This window comes from Helobdella robusta (assembly GCF_000326865.2).
Source record: "Helobdella robusta unplaced genomic scaffold HELROscaffold_75, whole genome shotgun sequence".
Taxonomy (NCBI): Eukaryota; Metazoa; Annelida; class Clitellata; order Rhynchobdellida; family Glossiphoniidae; genus Helobdella; species Helobdella robusta.
The window spans coordinates 274,871-292,992 of record NW_008705426.1 but is presented as its reverse complement, the minus strand read 5'-3'; the positions used below and the strand labels follow the sequence as shown (position 1 = coordinate 292,992).

General features: G+C 33.5%; 2 protein-coding genes across 2 annotated transcripts in view; both read right to left on the bottom strand.

Moving 5' to 3' along the window:
• The window catches only part of HELRODRAFT_103978 (hypothetical protein), a 10,074-nt gene extending 811 nt beyond the window's left edge, over positions 1-9,263 (bottom strand). Inside the window, exons 1-22 of the mRNA XM_009031529.1 lie at positions 9,108-9,263; positions 8,698-8,890; positions 8,149-8,392; positions 7,903-7,971; positions 4,634-4,750; positions 4,370-4,449; positions 4,191-4,280; positions 3,841-4,087; positions 3,585-3,746; positions 3,231-3,425; positions 2,918-3,097; positions 2,641-2,799; positions 2,441-2,530; positions 2,109-2,234; positions 1,871-2,012; positions 1,631-1,767; positions 1,348-1,530; positions 1,050-1,160; positions 750-926; positions 470-587; positions 189-312; positions 1-82 (exon numbers count right to left, since the gene is read on the bottom strand). Of these exons, the coding sequence (XP_009029777.1) occupies positions 1-82; positions 189-312; positions 470-587; positions 750-926; positions 1,050-1,160; positions 1,348-1,530; positions 1,631-1,767; positions 1,871-2,012; positions 2,109-2,234; positions 2,441-2,530; positions 2,641-2,799; positions 2,918-3,097; positions 3,231-3,425; positions 3,585-3,746; positions 3,841-4,087; positions 4,191-4,280; positions 4,370-4,449; positions 4,634-4,750; positions 7,903-7,971; positions 8,149-8,392; positions 8,698-8,890; positions 9,108-9,135 (3,054 nt within the window). The 5' untranslated portion in view covers positions 9,136-9,263. The remainder of the gene's footprint in view (positions 83-188; positions 313-469; positions 588-749; positions 927-1,049; positions 1,161-1,347; positions 1,531-1,630; positions 1,768-1,870; positions 2,013-2,108; positions 2,235-2,440; positions 2,531-2,640; positions 2,800-2,917; positions 3,098-3,230; positions 3,426-3,584; positions 3,747-3,840; positions 4,088-4,190; positions 4,281-4,369; positions 4,450-4,633; positions 4,751-7,902; positions 7,972-8,148; positions 8,393-8,697; positions 8,891-9,107) is intronic.
• Positions 9,264-13,877: 4,614 nt separating this feature from the next.
• On the bottom strand, positions 13,878-16,145 carry HELRODRAFT_89946 (hypothetical protein; the record flags this gene model as incomplete). Its single annotated transcript, XM_009031496.1, has 8 exons — positions 13,878-13,930; positions 14,016-14,168; positions 14,249-14,390; positions 14,611-14,744; positions 14,985-15,111; positions 15,387-15,493; positions 15,603-15,690; positions 15,879-16,145. Coding segments are annotated over 8 exons (1,071 nt in total), but the record flags the coding sequence as incomplete, so codon positions are not given.
• Positions 16,146-18,122: the final 1,977 nt, after the last annotated feature.

Sequence of the window (18,122 nt, the reverse complement as noted above, 5' to 3'; positions counted from 1 at the left end):
CATACAGGCAGTGTAGGCTTGTACGTCAAATAATTCACTGGCCGTCCTTAAAAACCAGACTTTTGCCCGCATTTTTAGTAAACTGGATTTTAATAAAAGAAAGATCAACTGATGATGGTATATAGAACAATTATAAAGTGATGAAATCATTAAAGAAATAAAAGTTCTAAGCAAAACAAACTACTGACAATTCCATATCTGTTCCCAGTTTGATAGCAATCCTCTCGTAATCCGGCCTGTCCTTGGCGACCAGTTCAGGACAGCCGAGGGTCATCAGTTGAGATGAGGCAACACGAGATGCCAACGTATCACCTATAGTGCAACCAACAAGATATAAAATGTATGCATGATGGCTACTTACTAATCAATTGATCAATTCAAAATTCGCAATCAACCGACAACAAAGAAGAACAAAGGAAAAATGAAAAATAGAGAGAAGGAGAAAGAGAGGCGAGAAAAATTTTCTTACATGGTAATGAAACCATTGGAGTTCCAGCCCACAAGACATCCATTCCAGTTGTGTGACCATTGCAGATGGGTGTGTCCAAGCAGATGTCAGCCAGTTGACCTCTCCTTACATGCTCCTCCTTGGTTTTATAATTTCCAAGTTTTTATCAATTCATCACAAAAAAACAATTAACAAACACATATTTTTGTTCGCCCTGCTTAAATCACACAAACAAAATGTAATACAATGAACATGCATGAATAAACAAACATACACGCACAAACAGACAAACAAAAAAAACCTTAGGAGCAACAGGGGAGAATATAACTCTCTCAGGTGCAATGCCCTTATTGATAGCAGTCTGATGAACATTTGGCTCACCGACAGCTGGAAATCTCAGCAACCAGAGAACACTGTTAGGAACTGCCTTCAATATGTTCATCCACATGTCCAGTGTTGGAGGGTCTATTTTGTAGAGCTGCACATATAAATGAGTCGGTGGTTTATTGAGTGAATCAAAAAATTAATCTCATTATATAAACAGACCACAAAAGCAATAACGTAGAAACAGAAAACTGTAGCAGCAACAACATAGACAAACTTGATTGAAATTGCAGTAGACAATCGCATCATCCGGCAGTCCATATTGTTTCCTGGCACTCACAATGATAGCAGATTGGGTCTGCTCTCCACTAGCGCACTTGTTATTTGTCTGTGTTCATGTTTGCCATAAATGTATACAGAGATAATTTATGAAATTCAACAGAAAATTAGTTAAATTTTGATCATTATTCAATATTCATCTTCACTCTGATCACTCATTACTAATCATTTTACGGCATTTTCATAGCCAACAAAATATTTAATAAAAAAACGAAATAAAAACAGAGGTGTCCGACCTGATTGGTGGTGACTCCATTTTGAATGACAACCTCATCGATAGTGCACTGAGGCTGACCATTTTCAATCATGGACAAGATTGGTTCTAGTGTGGGCAGCTCGATGACCTCAGTGACAACTTCAGGTGTGCTCGAGTCACCAGATCCTCTCTCCTTATCTGACCAGCAAACTTGTTTAACCTCCTGGAAGAACACAGATTAGATTCAGTGTAAGTATTCTAAGGTGAGATATTACAAAAAATCACTATCCTATCATCACCACAATCACCCCTCAACAACTGACCTTAACAGTCCCTAAGGCTCTGAGAGGTGTAAAATCCATGGCATTGACAAGCATGATGTTATCTCTGGTTTCATTTTTTTCCTTTGTAGTCAGTATAGCTTTTTTTGTCATGTGCTTGAACATTTGGCGGTGATCACCTGAGTGTGTTTGTGTGTGTAAATTATTTCAAATATAAATTGTAAGTCGATACTAGGATAGGACAGCCAGCCCAGCCAAGCACAGATCAACCAATTGACTGACCTATAAAGAATGTTTTAGCCATGTAAGCCAACTTCTCAGAGTACTGCTCTTCAGCGTTCTCAAGTGGTGAAGTTGTGGCATCAGTCACGATGTAATCCATGAATGAAGCACCACTTGTACCTGGATAGCCAAGCCACATCACCTGGAATGATGAATGAAACTAATTAGGCACCTGACACAGGCATGCATGCATACAAACATACATATAAGAATACAAACATTTAACAAACATACACACCTGTATCGGCGCAGGTTTAAGGGCAAAGATTTCATTACGAGCTCCCTTGGTGTAGCCATTCATATTGACCAGCACGTGGATCCCATCTTCATGTATAAGATCTGCTGCCTTGCCATTGCATGGGTACTGTGTTTATATTATAAAAGATTTTTAATTTTTAAAAATCTGCAAAAGATAAAAAGCAGTAGAGACTAAGAGATAAAACAAAAAATACTTGAAACTGTTTTGAGATAAACTGACAAAAAAATAAAGAGAAAGAGAGAGAGAGAGAGGAAGAGAAAGATGAAAAAAAGAAGAAGAGAGCAGATGCATTTTCATATCAAAAGCCTAACCTTAGACAGATCGATAAAGTGTTCAGCCTCTGAGCTAACTTTTCCTCTGAATGTCGTTCCATCATCAGGGCTTAGCGAATAACAGAAAACCTGAAAAAATTAGTCGACAGTAGCTGATTTGTTACATATAGAAAATTTTTTTCACACACACAAACACACTACAAACTGACGCACGAAAGAACAAGCAATGAAACGCCCACCTCAACTTTTTCCCTGTCATGAAACCCAGGAACGGACTGCATGAGGTGTGAAGTTGGATGATTCCCAAAATCAGAACTGACGTATCCAATTCGGAGACGACCCCCACTTGATGACAAATCTTTTGGAAACACGTAGGGCTCCTTATGCAAGATGCTTATCTGATTGATGTTCATGTCAACAGTGTTTAGTTTAATATGGAGTCTTTTGAACCAGTCAGTTGATCAGTCAAACAACCAATCAATGATGCAAGACAGGCAAACGCACATAGACAGGCACCTTTTCGAGACAGAGAGCAGCATGTCTAGCAGCAATACCTTTCCTTTGTGAGTGATTGAGTGGATATAGCATACTATGATGTGGATGAACTGAAGGTAGCCTGTTCTTATCCAGTTGATCTTGTACTATGTTAACTAACTTCTTCATACGACTATCATAGTCTGACCAGTCACAAACAATCTGTTAGTTACGTTTTCATTCAATGTTTTGTTTCTTGTTTTTTATTGCAATAAGCTGATTTGTTTGTTGATGTGTAAAGAGAATAAAAACACATTAATAAAAAATATTTGAAAAGGAGCAGCAAAGCACAGACCTGTAAACAGTGAGCCAGGTTACAAAAAGCATCAGGAAAATCGGGTTTTAATTTGAGGGCTGTGTGGTAGGAGGCAATGGCTTCCTGAACGTTGCCCGAATCTTTATGTATGGAGGCCAGGTTGCTGTGGGCATCAGCAAATCCAGGGTTGATCTGAATAGCTCGTGCATAACATTGCATGGCCGTCTGTACGTCCTGTTTGTGTTGAGGGTTTTTTCTTATTTCTGCGAGGACTATTTTGCATCTTGTGACATTAAATTGGGAGAATATGAAATGAATAGATTGAAAAAGTTACAAATGCAATTTAAATCTTCAGCTAGTTAAAAAAAAAACCAGCCAGCCATTAAGACAAACCTGCATCTCCTTTAACGTATTTCCCATGTTGGAATAGGCATCAGCAAATGTAGGAGATATACGAATAGCCTCCTTATAGTGCATCAGGGCCTCTTGTAACTTTCCTTGCTGTTGAAGTACACTAGCCAGATTTGAGTGGGCAACTGCAAATTCTGGATAGATCTGGGTGAAGTTAGATCAGAAAATCTTTGTTTTGATGCTAACTGTGAGTAGTGAACTATCATACACCAAAGCATAATAAAAAAAAGAGCAAAACCTCAAGAGCCTTGCAGTAAAGTGCCACAGCCTCCTCAGTAAATCCTTGCTCCCTTTTAATGTTAGCCAAATTATTGAGAGAATCAGCGTGATTAGGGCAGAGATTGAGTGCAGTATCGTAACACTCCTCGGCTTCCTTCACGAGACCTTTCTCTTTCAGGGCATTGGCCAGGTTGCAGTAGGCGTCTGGGAAGTTTGGCTGCAACTCGATAGCCTGCCTGTATGCATCTATTGCCATATCTATTAAACTGTTTGGTTTTTATTGTTAATTTGTTTGCTAGATAGAGAAGGTTGTTTGATTTTTAGTAGTCAATCAGTCACAAAAATACAATTTTGCTTCAATCAACTAACCCTTGTTCGTAATAGACACAGGCCAGATTTCCATGCACAACTGCATGGTTAGGATTCAATGCCAGTGCTCTCAGATACGCAGAGACTGCCCTGTTATTGAGAAAGGGAGTTTACAACAAATTCTTAAGTTTGAAACTTTTAAAGAAATGTTAAGGATAGGTTTCAAATGTTAGGGCTACCTTTCAAATATTCTGGCTTCCTTCAGGACATTACCAAGATTAATATATGCATCAGTAAAATTCGGGTCCAATGTAACAGCCTGCGTGTGTATATGTACGTATTAGTACTAAAGAGCAATTAAATAATGAATGAACGAATAAATGATTGGAAATTGAACCTAAGACACACACACACGACAGACATGAATTAATGTATAAACTGGTGGTCGGACGTAACATAAAAAAACAAAATACATGAACAAAAAAATGTAATCTCCCTCAAACCTTTTCAAAATGATGAATAGCCAGCCAGATTTCACCCTGGGCATTGAAAACACAACCCAGATTACTCCAGGCCACAGCAAATCCAGGCTGGGTTTCAATGGCTTTTAAGTAACAGGCCTGCATGACCCGACCACATCACGTCACAGAGGAATGAATACATGCGCGAGGTTAGGAAGGAACCAATTCAATTGGTTGACGAAATATAAAAAGTCCCCAATAGTTGAAAAATTTGTGACGACGGTTTTAAAATTTAGCCAATTTTTTAGACCAATCCAGGATTTGTCGTTTGTATTGAGGGAAAGTAAAACATTTAAGAGATTAGTTTAGGCAAAAATAATTAATAATTTATTAAATGAATTAATTGCTGCATCCACAATGAAATAAAATAAGAAAACAGCTGCGACATCGCTGCGCATTCTTCATACTCACAGTCACCTAATCCGCTAATCTTAATTCTCAGTTTGGTTTTTCATCTGATCATTTTCGGTTTTCAATTCCTCTCTCAAATAAAATGAAAAAAGGAGATAAAAAATATATAAATTTATAAAACCTTTGATCAGAATAAAAATATTTGATAAAACCAAAAAAACAGACAGATAGATAGACAGTCAGTCAGCTATCAGCAGACCAAACTTAGCACTCATCTCACTGATAAAAACCATTTTTTTCACTGTTCTCATCTATCTCTACATCATCTTCCAATCGAAGCTCCCCACCTCCCCCAAAACTCGCGCGCGCGCACGCACCACAGCGCGAACATGAAAACATCGAGTGAGGCGTTCGTCGATGACTGAAGATAATAATAATGAATGATGGGATGATGAAACCTGATGCTTATAACTAATTACATACATCTCAATCTTTAAACATTATCATCAGACATATATATATAAATAGACATATATATATATATATATATACATATATGTGATGAAAAAATAATAGTGAACGCTGCATATAGTTGCGCAGAATCGCAAGCGCGCGCGCCAAAAATTAAAAAGAAAGCAGCATTCAACAAGCATCATCACATCATCATTTATCATACACAAACTTACAGGTTGCCTATATTTGCATTGGATTCCACAATATTATTTCCTATTAAAATATCAGATCAATATAATTTTTTTTCATAGGTTTTTATCTACTTTTTCACATAGCAATCATTTTTTTTTCTATCGTTTTATTCGTCGAGAATTTTGACTGGAACCTTTCCACATTCAGAAGTAGCAGTAGTAGTAGCAGCAGCGCTGGTGACACAGTTTGTTTGACAAGGACTGCATAATAATAAACTCTTGCATGGCTGCTGAAGTTATTAAACCTGTACAATTAGCACAAATAGTTTGAATGATGCATGGACTGAATCTTTCCATCAAACACGAGACCATTAAATTATATTTTATAAAAAAAAACACATCATACGTTCAACATACTCATTACACGTTATTACAAAAACGAAAATATTTTTAATAATCTTAAAATTGTATGATACATTTCTAAAATGTAAAATTTCTGTAAAAATGACTAAATCATTGGAATGATTTACAATTAAATAAATGCATAGATTGCCAAACAGAAAGTTTCATGCAATCAGAAGTCGTATCTTACAATAATGCTATGATATTACTGACTAATTTGAGTAATATATCATGTATCATCAGAGATAGGCTGAGTAATCTTTACATCTAACAATTGAATTCAAATAAAAAAAAATAGAAGTAGTAGCGCAAATTCTAAGAACATCTTATAGATTAAACAAGTGTAAAGAGAAATTCTAAACAGTAAATAAAGAAATATAGATACTTATATAGCAGTTGTCAGATGCATAGAAATGTAACACATAGTACAATATTTCTGACCGGCTACACAATGAAAAATAAAACAATCACTGTACTGGTAAATTTCAAAAAACTCTTCAACTTAAAATTCATAAACGAAATCTCTCAACTCTTTTGATACATTAAAACATTATGAGACTTAACAAGTATGTAGATGCTTTCATTTAAACATCCAACTTCAATAATGATGAATGAATAAATGAACGAATCAATGGAGACGAACAGGACTTGAATGAATGGACAAATGAAGGAATGAATGAACAAAATTAATTGATTTGTTACTCGCAGCGCTATTAAATAACAATAATAATTTATAGATACGTTAGGCACTAAACTCAGCTACCTATTTAGACAATACAAAAAACTCAATAAAATCCTCTAAAATTTCAGATCTCTCTTTTATGAGATATAAATCCAAGGAGTGTCTCAGAAGAAACAAATTTAAAATCAGAGAGTTTAAGATGACTAAGTTAAAATTAGAAAACAAACTTAACTCCAATGCAGAAATAATATACTGTTATGAAAATCTTTGCCAGCTCAATAAATAAGCATACAACCTTCTCACAACTTATAACTCACCGGAAACCGGCATGTTCTAAGCACACACTAGATACAGTGTTAACTAAGTTACTGAAGCAAAACAGGTAAAACAGCTCAAACGTTTAATAATAATTATTCACTTTCTGTTAGTAAGATAAACAGAGCTAGATATAGTATTGTTTAGGGAGAGAAAGTTGAATATATATATATATACTGTTATCTTCATACATCAACCATCCCAAACTGATGTACGCACCTTAGATTTGAATTTGCCTTATTACTTTTGTATGTGATGTTAAAGGCTCATCCCTTATTCTTTTTATAAATAAATAAAATAAAAACAAAACCATTGGCTCGTGTATGTACGTTTGTAGTGTATGCAGTGTATTGCACACCTTGAATACTACACAAGCGCACACTACACACACACCACACCACACACACATACATACATACAGAGCCAGAGAAAGTAACACGAACGCAGCGCTGTGAATGGTACAAAAAATACTGAAGGTGACTGAGATGAAGATGATGCGCAGAAATTAATTTTTTTAATTCATGGTTCAGACATCACCATATTTAACGGATCATGAAAATGTTAGATTTTCTTTCAGCAAAAAATTTTATAAAGAGGCTTAAGAAGTATTTACTCTTCTATTAATTTGGAAAAATGAGAAAATATTAAAAACATTTTTGAAGTTCCTTAAACAAAAAAAAAGCAAAAATAAATTTAGTATTTCACTCACTGCCTGAACCACAAACAGAAAAAATTCATTTCAAAAGCACTAACAAAGCCAAAAATTAAGAAGCAACTGAATAGAAAAGCATTCCCAAACGAAGAAAAAAACTTTTTTTTGAATGAATTATATATATTTGGTTTGCAGCACTTCATACCTTAGCTTCATCAAGTCGTCCAAGTGCCTTTAAAAGATTACCAAGATCACTACGAACACAGTATAAGTCCTGAACATTGAGGGGATTAACAAAAGAAAAAAATATTACAAACATTTAACTGAATACCTTAAATAAAATGTTATAAAAAAAATTTTCAAAATTTATTATTGAAATTAAGAAAAATTCTTCATTGCAACAATGAAGGTTATTACTGTTTTACAATGAAACAAAAAACATTTTTCTAACAGGATTGTAGTTAAGAGCTGTTATGTAGGTCTGAACAGCTGCTTCTAATTCTCCAGCTGCCACAAGAGCAGCAGACAAATTGATGTAGCCATCAGTGAAGTCCGGTTTTAACCTAACTGCATGTCGATAGTGAGCTAGTGCTTCAACCAGCTGTCCTCTCTCCTTGTAAACATTGCCCAAGTTTGAATATGCCTCTGCCAGCATTGGATCTTGTTTAATGGCCAGTTGACTAAAATATGCTGATCTGTGTAAGGCCAAGTTTAAAATCAATGAATATAATTTACAGATTAGTTTAAAAAAAATTGAAAATTCAATTATTCTATGTAGGATTTAGAATTTAGATCAAGAAAATTTAATTAATTAATTTTATAAATGCAACTAAACAATAAAACAAACAAACAATAAAATTAAAAGTAATTAAAGTTAAACAAAGTCAGTAATTAATTTAAGTTGAAAGCAACCATTAACTCTGTTAATTTATTTAATCATAACATAACAAATAAGATAACATTCTTTAACTCATTAACAACAAACAGAAAAAAAACTAACTTGTCTAGACGCCGGCATTGAAAATGAATGGAACTAAGCAGAAGTAGAACACCAGTGTTCGTAGGATCAGTACGCCAAAGGAGCATGCAGTGTTGTTCGGCGTGCTCGTAGTCGCCATTTTGGTACTCGTGATGAGCTAGTTCCGCCAGGGCTGAGAAAGAGATGATATTTTGACGAACTAACTCGCTCAAAGCTAAAAATATTATATACGACAAATTGATCCACAATATTATCTGGAGAGCACAAACAATCAAGAATAAACAGTTAACATGTCTGCCCTTATGCACTCACATTCATACATCCATCTTTATTTTTAATGTTAATACAATTTGAGATACGCAATTGATAAAAATAAAATAGCAAAAATAGAAAATAGTTGAAGAGTGCATTTAATCGTGAAATTAACAAACCGTTATTGTCAACGATAATATGAGTCATTCCCAGTACAAAAAACCTTTAAACGATTTTTGTAGTTCTTTCTCGGAAACAATTTCTTGTTAGTTACAGAAAAAAAATTAACACTCCATCACAATAATAATAAAACTACTTTTTGAACATAACCAAGATGGCGAAAGATGGCTTCAATAGTAATGCGGTCGAAAAAAAACTACTACGCCGTAAAAAATAGTCCCGATCAAAATTAACAAATATTTTATCAAGTAACACTTTACATCTACAGAAAATTAGACAGGTAGGAAACTAACAAATTTATGAAATGAGAACCGTTAAAAATATGAAATTAAACATAATGCACACCTGCGACTTTTCCAACTGAGTGATGAACGCAGTACGTGCTGATTACTCAGTTATCTTTGGAAAATTGAATGAATAAATTCCATATACATACATACATGCTTGCATACACATACATACGTGTTTGTATACACACATGCATACAAAATTGTGTATTAGTTACTATATAAATGCATTCAAAATCGTATATAGAACTATAGTTAGAATTTAGGCATTGATGTTTGTATGCCTGCATGTAACCATGTATAGGCCTCTGTGTATGAGTGCATGTATGTGTGCATATGTTTTCTTGTATGAATGGCTGTTTAATCATCCCAGAAAATCAACAAACGCATTAAAATAAGCTAGAAAGAATTAGATAAGATTAGGAAATGATGGTAAATCAATTGCTTTAAGCCACAGGGATGTTATTATAAACAAACATAACTACTTATGTTTAACTACTTATAAATAAATTTATAAGTAGTTAAACATAATGAAAAAAACAAGTGTTACAATAGCTTTAGAAATTACAGAAAAAAAATCATCAATGTGTAAACTTATATATGCATATGCATTTAAATTCAATGTAAATGTGTATAAGACTACTGCAATGATGATGGCAAGCAAGCACCTTTATCAATACAGCATGCAAAGAGGAGACATGGCGTATGAATATCTACATAAATATATACAAACATAGCATAAATGTATACAAAAACATACATACGAAAATATATACAAAAACATACATACACAAATACATACATTCTTACATTACACACACATACTACATAAAATTTTTAAGTTGAGCTTTTGTGCTTTGTATGTATGTATGAATGTTTGTTTGTTTGTTCGTATGCATGTTTGTATGTATTAATGTACGTATGTATGAAGTGATGTATGAACTTGATGTTAGAAAAAACACTTTTGTTGTTAAAATAATTTTATTCAACGTTCTCTCATTAAGAAATCCAACTAAATTCGGTTTATAATTATTATTCAGTATTATCATTTAATAACATAATTATTATATTACTTATAATAAAATAATTATTACCGAAATTTATAATTTTTCTTAGATTTTTTACGACAATTATTTCATGCATTTACGATTTAACTCTTCTTTTAAGCACACAGAGAAAGAATTGACATTAAACTATAACTATAATTTTTATCAATAACATGACTATGATTAAATAATAATAATGATAATTAATAATATTATTATTATATTTCAATCAATGGTTTAAACGGTTTTTCATTATTCTGTGCTTTTTAACGATAACAACAACAACAATGAACAACACATACACTTCAAGGAAATTATCATCCTTATCATCTTAACCACCACCACCATCATCATCATCAATCAAATCATCACCATCAATCAGACCATCATCATCGTTATCAAAGTCATTTGGAAGAAAAGCCATATTACGTATATAGAAAAAGAATGTCTTAACATTAAAATGAAGCACACTATAATTATATATATATATATATATATATATATATATGATTTCTTTCCAACATATATATATATATATATAATATATATATACATATATACTATATTTTAATAAATAAACAAATGAATAATTAAAATATCAGATAAAAATATGAAAAAGCAATATAATTGGCGATTTAACTTTCAAACCTCTGATTGCATTGTACACAACAAAAAAAAATTTGTAAAATAATATTTTCCCAAATTATGGTAACAATAACAATAAAATAACAATAACATCAAAATAATAATAACAACAACAAAAAGACGCCGAATCAGTAATACGATGCAAGAAGATTCACAACAAATAGCCAGACATACGTTTAAACACAAACACGTACATACAAACATATCGTAACACAAAAACGTAATATGCATAATTAGAAATTATTAAACGTTTGTTCTTCGACAATAAATAAATAATATCTATATATATATATATATATATATATATAAAACATACCCAAGGGATTGGCAACAAGTACATTTAGTATATATATCATACATATACACAGCATTGTATGAATTTTACCGAATTGTTGGCATTAATGAATTTAAAGTTTGTCTTAACAAATTTCATTATAGCCTATCTGCATGATGAATTTGGATGACAAGAGTTTAATTAAATTTTCATGATGAACTTGGATAATAATTCTATTTTCCAAAAAATTGAACAATTTTCAGAAAATTTTATTAAGGAAAATTGAAAAAGCAAACTTTAAATTGATTAATGCCAACAATTCGGTAGAATTCATACAACACTGTATAAAGTATGGTCTCCTTCCAACATTTAGTAAATATATGTTGAGGGAAAAAGAGAGAGAGTGAGAGAGAAAGAGCGAGAAAAAAAGAGAGAAAAAAAGAGGGAGATAGAGAGAAATAAAAAATAAACTACTTGAAAGCACATATAAAAACAACCCAACATACTAAACACATTTGCATATATAAATGCAAATATATATATATATATATATATATATATATACATATATATATATATTCATATTTATTGTATATAAATATAGATGTTCTTTTTCATTATATTACATATTCATTTCGTCATTATCTTCAAGTCATTAAGTTGTAATAACTTTTCCACATAGGTCCGTCATTTTCAATAATGAATCACACCACCAATTAAGTAGGAAGAATGAAAAATACAAATAAAAGCAAATAACGATAATAACAAAAGAAGTAGCAGCAATTATAGCAATAATGTAATTAAACATTATTATTATAATTGCTAGTACTATAATGGATATTATTAATATTGTTGTTATTGTTGCTGTTTTTCAACATTCAACTGTTGTTGTTGTTCGTATTGTTGCTGCTGCTTGGCTTTGTCCATCAGCAACATTATAATGTTCTGCTGCAACTGCTGCTGTTGATCAGTGTTAACATTGGCGACATTTCTGTTGATGTCAGATGATGATGACATCAACATCGATGACGCTGAAGTTGTCGGTGGTTGTTGTGGTTTTTGGGCTGACGACAGCAACGATGGTGACGCTGCTGCTACTGCTGCAGCTACTAAATGTATTGGTGAAAGATTAGTATTAGTAGAAGAATTAGCATCAATAATGCTGGCATTATTAGCGCCAGTGAAATTCCACAAATTACTACCCTGGCCATATTTCATCATTAACTCATTAAGTTGTTCCTGGCTGATGACATTAAAAATGTTACTGTTGGCATCGCTACTATTACCTGTAGAATTGATGTCAATGCTGTTATTAGTGCTACTACTATCATTGTTATTAGTAGAGCCAGCAGTAGTTGTAGGAAAATTGAAGAAGTTATTTTGAGAGGACGTTGATTGGTCAGGGGAAGGTATGAATGGGGTGGCCATCTTAACTAAATTTAATGGGGGAATCAAGTAGTCTCCCTCTTTATCCATGGTCAAAAAATTTGGACTGTTGGTGGTCAGCTCCTCCATTAGCCCCTTCACCGTGCAGTCGTTCGTGGAAGTTGTTGTAGACGAATCTGTAGCCGTTGTTGGATCAGGTGCGCTCTGGTTGGTTGAGATGTTGTTAGAAGCATTAATATCATTGCTGTTGTTGTTGTTGGATGACGTCAGGAGAGATGACTTAATCAACCTTTCATAATTATCATTCTTATTATCGTCATCCTCTTCGTCGTCGTCATCCTCATTGATATTTTTAGCACTGTCATCAATAGAGTTGTTGCCGCTAGCAACATCGAAACTCCTCCTGACACCTCCAACACTACCGTCGCATTTCTTGCCATCAACTTTGAAATCACCTCCAGTGACAACTGAACTAACATTTTTTCCACCTTTGAACGACTGAACAAGCACCTTTTCACTAGGCCCTTGCAAATTCCACGGAGAAATAAGTTTGGAATTAAGGGTGCCACCGGCCATATTTGTTTTGAGCGGCCCACAACCACCAACATCTACAACAACATTAGTGGGGTGCCTAGAACTGACATCATCAAAGTTAGAAATATCTCTATTGTCTCTAATCAGCGGTGAGTTAGTGCAATTGGGATCATTTTTTATATCCACCAACTCTGATAGATTGTTGATAGTTATGTTGCACGGTCCTAAATTACCATCAGCTCTCTTATTAACATCATTGCTACTGCTAGCGCCGTGCCAAACGCTGATGGGATTATGAAACATGTTAACATTTTTTTGAACACCTTTGTTTTCGTTAATTAGATCATGTCCGACCTTCACCTTCATTTCTGTTGGGAGTTTGAAATCACCAAAATGACCTTCGAAGCTTTGCCGAAGGTTATTATCATTTTCAGAGGAAAAACAACCCTTCCATGCGTTACTTACGTTAGTAGTAGTGGCATTGTTGACCCGATTACAATCAACTTTGACCTGATTATCTGCACTGCGATTGGCTGTTGATGACAGGAGCATGGATCTTTCAGACATTATCATATCTATGCGGCCTAGAAAGCTTGTGGCAGTCAGTCGAGCATCTGGGTCTGAATCCCAAGTATCTTCTACCGCATTCACTATGGCTTTTATCTCCTAGGGTAATGTAGATTTATAAATATATAAACACAATAAATGTATAAACACACACACACACGCACAAACACTCACAGACACATAAACATGCCTCATGTTGGAGCCATTCTTTTCTAATGTTAGGCCTCAGTTTATCTTCAACCACCACTTGTTGCATATCTTCAATTGAAGGATTCAAACCGACTCGATCTTCGTACGGCAACTTGTAATCGTCAACACTTTCTGTTTTGGATAATAATAAATATTGTTATTGCAATAATTATAATAACATTATTATTATTATTATTATTAAATCAACTAACTAATCTCATCAGTAATGGTTCTAGTCAGAACCTCCCAGACGACCAGGGCAAATGCATACATATCAACCTTAAGGAAGGAAGCTTTGTCAAAGGAGATTGTGCAATCTAGAACCTCTGGAGACATGTAACGACGAGTACCCACCTGTGTATATATATATATATATATATATACATATATATATATATATATATTTACAATATTCTATAAATTCTATATTATATATATATATATGTGTGTGTGTGTGTGTGTGTGTGTGTGTGTGCGTGTTGTTATCAACCAACATCCATAACTATCTAATCACAGCCAATCAATCACAACCAGCTACTAAATACAGCCAGTCCTCCAGCCAACCCTAACCAACCTGACTGATAGCAGTATTATTCCTATCATCCATAACAAGAGCCAGTCCAAAATCTGCAATGCTACTTGTGAGATTACTCTTAAGTAATATATTCCTACTCTTTATATCTCTATGCGCAATTGAGAATTTATTAGCTGGTATATTTATGTTAAATGTCTTCTTACTCTCCAAACTACTAATAAAATTGATGTAGTTAGCATTGGCTGTGCTGTTAATGTAGCCGACGCCATCATCATTGTTGTTGTTGCTGCTATTGTTGCAACTGTTGTTGTTGCTATTGTAAGCGCTGTTGCTGTCGTTGAAGACGTTGTTGTTATACATATTATTGCAGTTGTTGTTGACGATGCTAGGAGTAATGATGTTGTTGTTGGTACGATACGCAAGATCAGATTTAGTGCCGGGTTGATGCAAGAAAAATAAACCGCGACATGCAGTTAATATTATCTTATAGGCCTCGTCAAATGTTAGAGTATTGTTCTTTAGAAAATCATACAAACTGCCCTGTGTATGTATGTATGTCTATGAGTATGTATGTCCATGTATGTGCATATGTATGTATGTATAAATGCATATATGTACGTGTATGTATATATTTCTATTCTAATCTATCACTAATCATTCATTACATACCAAATCTTGATACTCAGTAACAAGCCAATACTGCAACACTTTATTGCCTGTTAAAAAAAATTGTACACATTTCTTTAATTATTAACTTTTCATTTTGGTAGTGAATGAATTATGGGAAGAGAGGGAGAATTATAGAACGAACGAACGAATGAATTAAAAAACAAATGAATAAATAAATCAATAATGACACTACCTTGTTCGTTGATGATGTCTTTTTTCATGGCTCCAATGAACTTCAATACATTCTCATGCCCTAATTAATTGCATTAATAATAATTAGCAAGCAGTAAGCAACATTAACATCAGTAGCATCAATTACAGTTACATCAACCACAACAACAACAACATCAAACAGAGCCAACCAATCTTCATAGCATCCATTGTATAAACGTTCACTTCCTTCTCCCAAGACTGTTTATCTTCTGCATTGAATATCTTAACTGCTACAACCTGTATATATGCATAAGTTTGTGTGTATGTGTATGCATGCATGTATCCTTGTGTATGTGTGCGTGCGTGAACTGGACGCATGCATCTGTATAGTAGTATTCATATCTGTACAACATACTAAACCAAAAATCTGCAAAAAAAGTCAGCTGAGCAAGAAATGAACAAACCACAACCACACATACACAAACCTCATTTCCTAACAAAGCCTTCTTGACACACCCACCAAAATGCCTAACAGCCAGTTCATTTAGCAGCTTAATCTCCTTCAGCCTATTGATCCTATCGAGAGAGATAGTGGGGCTGGGAGGGGGCAGGAGGGGGGCCACCTTCGAAGTGAGAGAGTCGTCAGTGGAGGAGGAGTCATTGTTGCAGTCGTGCCCCTTTCTGCAGAGGCGGTAAATTAGGAAGGAGAGGATGATGAAGAGGGCGATGAATGTTAGCGGTACTAAGGTCATCATCAAAACCTTCGTGGGAAAGTTTGTGTTTGCTTGTTACCATAATAATTAAATATAATTACAAAAAGTATGATGATAATAATAATGGTTAATTATGAAAATAACTTAACAGCAGCAATAATACTACGAAGGTTAGACGAACATAAGCAGTATCAGACTGAAACGGAAGACCTTTGTTTGCCAGACTAGCTTTGTCCAACCTTTCAATCTCAGCCACTAAATGAATAGCAAAATTTAAGTGGTGTTTGTGTTGGTTGTGTTGTAATTAAAGCAGCACAACAAATATTATAAAACTTTTATCAACCAATCAAATCACTAATGAATAAAAAAACATAAAAAACACTTCAAAACACAACAATGGCTAACCTGTCTTACTGTTAACATCATTTGGAGAAGAATGTTGCTCAAAAATTCTGTTAGTAAAAGTGAACTTAAGATTACACATCTGTTCTTTACAGCAACAGTACCAAGAATCATTCTTAGCAACCATCTCGAGCTCACACTCTGTCTTGTTACAAAAACTCACTTTATGTTGGGATTATTATTATTATTATTATTAATAACATCCATATTATAAATAAAACACGCAACAAATACCTCCAGAGTTGATCCAGCATTCATTAGAGAGATTATACAAGTTTGCTCTGTTGTTCAATTTAGAAATTAGAACAAAGCAGAACCTATGCATAACTTTAGAGTTTAAATTACAATCTAACGGCGTGTAGCCCTTAGTTAGGCGATAAGAACGGTTTCCAATGTTTGTGAAGTTAGGACCAAAATTGGATAGGCCCTCGTTTAAAACTTGGTTATATTTGGAACAGTAAAATGGTTTATAATTGACATTTGCAGATGAAGGATATGGAGAAACTGATGAGCACATAACTACAATGTTGGGAAAATAATTGATTATTTGATCTTGTGATATTCTCATTTAATCATTATAATAAAACTAGACAAAATACAAAAGTTGATAAATTCAAGCCAGAAACAGATTACATTTTACAACTTCTAGACTTTAAAAATTAATTATTTAAACAAAAATTTAGAAATTTTTAAAGAAAATCAACTAACTCATGGGGAACAATGAGAAAGTAAAGATCAAATGGAACACTATCATCACCATTTTAGTGCCCTGTCCAAATAAGACAGCACCTAACATTACTAAACCATACAAGACAATCTCAAAATGAATTCTCCAGCTTTGCTTTTTTTAAAAACTTATAAATTTAGCAGACAGACTGGCTGGCTACTTTTCTAACTAAATGAGCAAAACTTCATCTAGAATTAATACTTCAGATGAAAATAAAACTAAATAATTATAATTAACAAATGCTTTTTTAAAGACATAACGATCCATACACGAACGTTTGTCACTTATCTGGCGATTTTAATTCAAAACTTGTACAAACCATCTTTCGCGATAAAAAAAACACAGATAAAAATGTAAAAAATGGCTGCGATATAATTAGCAATGAACTAAAATAAATTAAATTAAGACTTATCGTACTTGGGTATAAGTTTATACAGTTGACTGTATGAACAAGAAATAGAACAAATTTACTTAAAACATAATTGTTATACAAAATATTTTAAACAAATAACAACTAAAACTTTTAGTTAATTGTTCAAAATTATAGATTACAAATCTAATTAAGGAATAACTTATATTCAAAGGGATGGAAGGGCAACTTTTGCAAAAGGTATAGTTAGTTAAAAGTCTCATTGCCATTGTTTAGTTTAGGCAGATATTTGTTAGGGAAGAAGATACAAACCGTGATAGTTGTCAAAACTGACGTCAACGGAGTTGCAATCAACAGAGCACAATAATCAGTCACAAGGAAAGAAAAATGAAAATGTCAAACCAATGGGGCTGTTATTGCATCTCAAAACTTATCAAATGTAGTTAATTAATTTATTAAAATGCTGATGAATTCGTGTCAGTTTGATTTTGAATGAGAGAAAAACACAGAATACAAA